We start from the raw sequence: 6,000 nt of genomic DNA, 5'->3' as shown, positions 1-6,000 counted from the left end.
TGGGGAAGAGTGACCATAATATGGTGGAATTCTGCATTAGGATGGAGAATGAAACAGTTAATTCAGAGACCATGGTCCAGAATTTAAAGAAGGGTAACTTTGAAGGTATGAGGCGTGAATTGGCTAGGATAGATTGGCGAATGATACTTAAGGGGTTGACTGTGGATGGGCAATGGCAGACATTTAGAGACCGCATGGATGAACTACAACAATTGTACATTCCTGCCTGGTGTTAAAATAAAAAAGGGAAGGTGGCTCAACCGTGGCTATCAAGGGAACTCAGGGATAGTATTAAAGCCAAGGAAGTGGCATACAAATTGGCCAGAAATAGCAGCGAACCCGGGGACTGGGAGAAATTTAGAACTCAGCAGAGGAGGACAAAGGGTTTGATTAGGGCAGGGAAAATGGAGTACGAGAAGAAGCTTGCAGGGAACATTAAGACGGATTGCAAAAGTTTCTATAGGTATGTAAAGAGAAAAAGGTTAGTAAAGGCAAACGTAGGTCCCCTGCAGTCAGAATCAGAGGAAGTCATAACGGGGAACAAAGAAATGGCAGACCAATTGAACAAGTACTTTGGTTCGGTATTCACTAAGGAGGACACCAACAACCTTCCGGATATAAAAGGGGTCAGAGGGTCTAGTAAGGAGCAGGAACTGAGGGAAATCCTTATTAGTCGGGAAATTGTGTTGGGGAAATTGATGGGATTGAAGGCCGATAAATCCCCAGGGCCTGATGGACTGCATCCCAGAGTACTTAAGGAGGTGGCCTTGGAAATAGCGGATGAATTGACAGTCATTTTCCAACATTCCATTGACTCTGGATCAGTTCCTATTGAGTGGAGGGTAGCCAATGTAACCCCACTTTTTAAAAAAGGAGGGAGAGAGAAAACATGGAATTATAGACCGGTCAGCCTGACCTCAGTAGTGGGTAAAATGATGGAATCAATTATTAAGGATGTCATAGCAGTGCATTTGGCAAATGATGACATGATAGGTCCAAGTCAGCGTGGATTTGTGAAAGGGAAATCATGCTTGACAAACCTTCTGGAATTTTTTGAGGATGTTTCCAGTAAAGTGGACAAGGGAGAACCAGTTGATGTGGTATATTTGGACTTTCAGAAGGCTTTCGACAAGGTCCCACACAAGAGATTAATATGCAAAGTTAAAGCACATGGGATTGGGGGTAGTGTGCTGACGTGGATTGAGAACTGGTTGTCAGACAGGAAGCAAAGAGTAGAAGTAAATGGATACTTTTCAGAATGGCAGGCAGTGACTAGTGGGGTACCGCAAGGTTCTGTGCTGGGGCCCCAGCTGTTTCCATTGTACATTAATGATTTAGACGAGGGGATTAAATGTAGTATCTCCAAATTTGCAGATGACACTAAGTTGGGTGGCAGTGTGAGCTGCGAGGAGGATGTTATGAGGCTGCAGAGTGACTTGGATAGGTTAGGTGAGTGGGCAAATGCATGGCAGATGAAGTATAATGTGGATAAATGTGAGGTTATCCACTTTGGTGGTAAAAACAGAGAGACAGACTATTATCTGAATGGTGACAGATTAGGAAAAGGGGAGGTGCAACGAGACCTGGGTGTCATGGTACATCAGTCATTGAAGGTTGGCATGCAGGTACAGCAGGCGGTTAAGAAAGCAAATGGCATGTTGGCCTTCATAGCGAGGGGATTTGAGTACAGGGGCAGGGAGGTGTTGCTACAGTTGTACAGGGCCTTGGTGAGGCCACACCTGGAGTATTGTGTACAGTTTTGGTCTTCTAACTTGAGGAAGGACATTCATGCTATTGAGGGAGTGCAGCGAAGATTCACCAGACTGATTCCCGGGATGGTGGGACTGACCTATCAAGAAAGACTGGATCAACTGGGCTTGTATTCACTGGAGTTCAGAAGAATGAGAGGGGACCTCATAGAAACGTTTAAAATTCTGATGGGTTTAGACAGGTTAGATGCAGGAAGAATGTTCCCAATGTTGGGGAAGTCCAGAACCAGGGGTCACAGTCTAAGGATAAGGGGTAAGCCATTTAGGACCGAGATGAGGAGAAACTTCTTCACCCAGAGAGTGGTGAACCTGTGGAATTCTCTACCACAGAAAGTTGTTGAGGCCAATTCACTAAATATATTCAAAAGGGAGTTAGATGTAGTCCTTACTACTAGGGGGATCAAGGGGTATGGCGAGAAAGCAGGAAGGGGGTACTGAAGTTGCATGTTCAGCCATGAACTCATTGAATGGCGGTGCAGGCTAGAAGGGCTGAATGGCCTACTCCTGCACCTATTTTCTATGTTTCTATTACTGTGAGCTGCTTACATAAATCCTGTGGGTGTTCTTATCTTCTAAGAGAATTTCTCTGACCTTCTATGTTCTGCCTAATTCAGCTATTCTACCATGAATGCATTGAAGCAATTCTCTGCCTTTCTTACTTGTATTTTAATTACATCGAATTACTTTACACCAATTCGGGTTTTTCGCTCTTACAATCCCAAGTGTCTACGTGTGCTCTTAGGTCATCTGCCTTCTTTGCTATAATCTTTGCATTGAATATACCGTTCAGCGCAGGAAGACCTCCTTACTTACTACATACTAAACCCTGTTTCCTCCGTCTTACAGATTCGTTTTCTCGATTCTTGCTGTGCAATTACCAGTGGTGGGGAATGGAGGGGGGCCATGCACCAATGCAATGAAGGGATATGGCAGCAGGCACCGTCCGAGCGGAGCGTCCACCAATCACAGTGCGCCAGGGGCGGGGCTTCATGCAGCCCCGCCCCCGCATGCAAATGTCTCTCGCGGGCTATAAGGGCGGGAACGCGCGCGGGCAGGCTCTCTCCCGGCACCGGCCCAGAGACTGACGGACAGACCCGGCACCGGCCCCGGCCCCGAGAGACAGGGACACAGGCCCAGACCCAGACCCGGGATCCAGCGACAGGCCGAGCCTCACCCGCAGCAATGTGTGACAAGCTGCCCTACAAAGTCGGTGAGTGTCCCGGGGCCCCGCAGGCGGACCACGTGCGCCGGGTACACGGTGCCGGGCCCACAGCTCCGCGGCACTGAGCCACTAAGGCCCAGCCGGCAGGAGGGGGAGAGGCCGCGGCGCGGTGTGACCGGGGCCCAGGACAGGCGGGGGGCACAGCCCGGGGGGGAATGGGGGCACCGGGGGGCATAGCGCGGGGGGGCACAGCCCGGGGGGCAATGGGGGGCACGGCCCGGGGGGGAATGGGGGCACCGGGGGGAATGGGAGCGCGGGGGGGGGGCACGGCCCGGAGGGAATGGGGGCATGGCCCGGGGGGAATGGGGGCATGGCCCGGGGGGAATGGGCGTGCGGGGGGGCATGGCCCGGGGGGAATGGGAGCACGGGGGGTCATGGCCTGGGGGGGAATGGGGGTATGGCCGGGGGGGGGGATGGGGGCATGGCCTGGGGGAGGAGGGGGGGTGGCATGGGGAGGGGTGGGACAGCACAGCCCTAGGCGGGGTGGAGGGCAGCACGGACCAGCCCACACTGGTATGAGAGTGCACTGGGTCTGTGCAGCAGAGCTGGTCTCCAGTCATCCTGGTTAATCCTTGCCACTGGACCAAGCCCTCGCTCTGTCAAGCCCGTGTGGTGACTGGTGTGCAACGTTCACCCCACGTTAAAACAATCCACGCACAGGCATCTTCCACCCTTCAACATGTAGTTCGCGATCTGGAATATCACAAACACCTGTGAACTCATCCGCTTTCAGCGTGGAAGAAAGTCTTTCTCAATACAAGGGACTGCCTATGATGATGACTGAACCCACATTATACTGTACTATACTGACACTACATTAAACTGTACTATACTGACCCTACATTAAACTGTACTATACTGACCCTACATTAAACTACTATACTGAACCCTACATTATACTGTACTATACTGACCCTACATTATACTGTACTATACTGACCCTACATTAAACTGTACTATATGGACCCCACATTATACTGTACTATACTGACCCTACATTATACTGTACTATACTGACCCTACATTATACTGTACTATACTGACCCTACATTAAACTACTATACTGAACCCTACACATTATACTGTACTATACTGATCCTACATTATACTGTACTATACTGACCCTACATTAAACTACTATACTGAACCCTACACATTATACTGTACTATACTGACCCTACATTATACTGTACTATACTGACCCTACATTAAACTGTACTATACTGACCCTACATTAAACTACTATACTGAACCCCACATTATACTGTACTATACGGACCCTAAACATTATACTGTACTATACTGACACTACATTATACTGTACTATACGGACCCTACATTATACTGTACTAATCTGACCCTACATTATACTGTACTATACTGACCCTACATTAAACTGTACTATACTGACCCTACATTAAACTACTATACTGAACCCTACATTATACTGTAGTATACGGACCTACACATTATACTGTACTATACTGACCCTACATTATACTGTACTATACTGACCCTACATTAAACTGCTATACTGAACCCTACATTATACTGTACTATACGGACCCTACACATTATACTGTACTATACTGACCCTACATTATACTGTACTATACTGACCCTACATTAAACTACTATACTGAACCCTACACATTATACTGTACTATACTGACCCTACATTATACTGTACTATACTGACCCTACATTAAACTGTACTATACTGACCCTACATTAAACTACTATACTGAACCCCACATTATACTGTACTATACGGACCCTAAACATTATACTGTACTATACTGACACTACATTATACTGTACTATACGGACCCTACATTATACTGTACTATACTGACCCTACATTATACTGTACTATACTGACCCTACATTAAACTGTACTATACTGACCCTACATTAAACTACTATACTGAACCCTACATTATACTGTACTATACTGACCCTACATTATACTGTACTATACTGACCCTACATTAAACTGTACTATATGGACCCCACATTATACTGTACTATACTGACCCTACATTATACTGTACTATACTGACCCTACATTATACTGTACTATACTGACCCTACATTAAACTACTATACTGAACCCTACACATTATACTGTACTATACTGATCCTACATTATACTGTACTATACTGACCCTACATTAAACTACTATACTGAACCCTACACATTATACTGTACTATACTGACCCTACATTATACTGTACTATACTGACCCTACATTAAACTGTACTATACTGACCCTACATTAAACTACTATACTGAACCCCACATTATACTGTACTATACGGACCCTAAACATTATACTGTACTATACTGACACTACATTATACTGTACTATACGGACCCTACATTATACTGTACTATACTGACCCTACATTATACTGTACTATACTGACCCTACATTAAACTGTACTATACTGACCCTACATTAAACTACTATACTGAACCCTACATTATACTGTAGTATATGGACCTACACATTATACTGTACTATACTGACCCTACATTATACTGTACTATACTGACCCTACATTAAACTGCTATACTGAACCCTACATTATACTGTACTATACGGACCCTACACATTATACTGTACTATACTGACCCTACATTATATTGTACTATACTGACCCTACATTATACTGTACTATACTGACCCTACATTAAACTGTACTATATGGACCCTACGTTATACTGTACTATACTGACCCTACATTATACTGTACTATACTGACCCTACATTAAACTACTATACTGAACCCTACACATTATACTGTACTATACTGACCCTACATTATACTGTACTATACTGACCCTACATTAAACTGTACTATACTGACCCTACATTAAACTACTATACAGAACCCCACATTATACTGTACTATACGGACCCTAAACATTATACTGTACTATACGGACCCTACATTATACTGTACTATACTGACCCTACATTATACTGTACTATACTGACCCTA

General features: G+C 45.3%; 1 protein-coding gene across 2 annotated transcripts in view; it reads left to right on the top strand.

Moving 5' to 3' along the window:
- The first annotated feature begins 2,792 nt into the window (after positions 1–2,792).
- Positions 2,793–6,000, top strand: part of ahcy (adenosylhomocysteinase) — a 75,878-nt gene continuing 72,670 nt past the window's right edge. For both annotated transcript variants that reach the window (XM_070896528.1, XM_070896527.1), the window contains exon 1: positions 2,793–2,979. In XM_070896528.1, the coding sequence (XP_070752629.1) occupies positions 2,952–2,979 (28 nt within the window). In that variant the 5' untranslated portion in view covers positions 2,793–2,951. The remainder of the gene's footprint in view (positions 2,980–6,000) is intronic.

Source organism: Pristiophorus japonicus, chromosome 12 (genome assembly GCF_044704955.1).
Source record: "Pristiophorus japonicus isolate sPriJap1 chromosome 12, sPriJap1.hap1, whole genome shotgun sequence".
Lineage (NCBI taxonomy): Eukaryota > Metazoa > Chordata > Chondrichthyes > Pristiophoridae > Pristiophorus > Pristiophorus japonicus.
The sequence above is the reverse complement of the archived record's forward strand: the minus strand, read 5'-3'. Positions and strand labels throughout refer to the sequence as shown.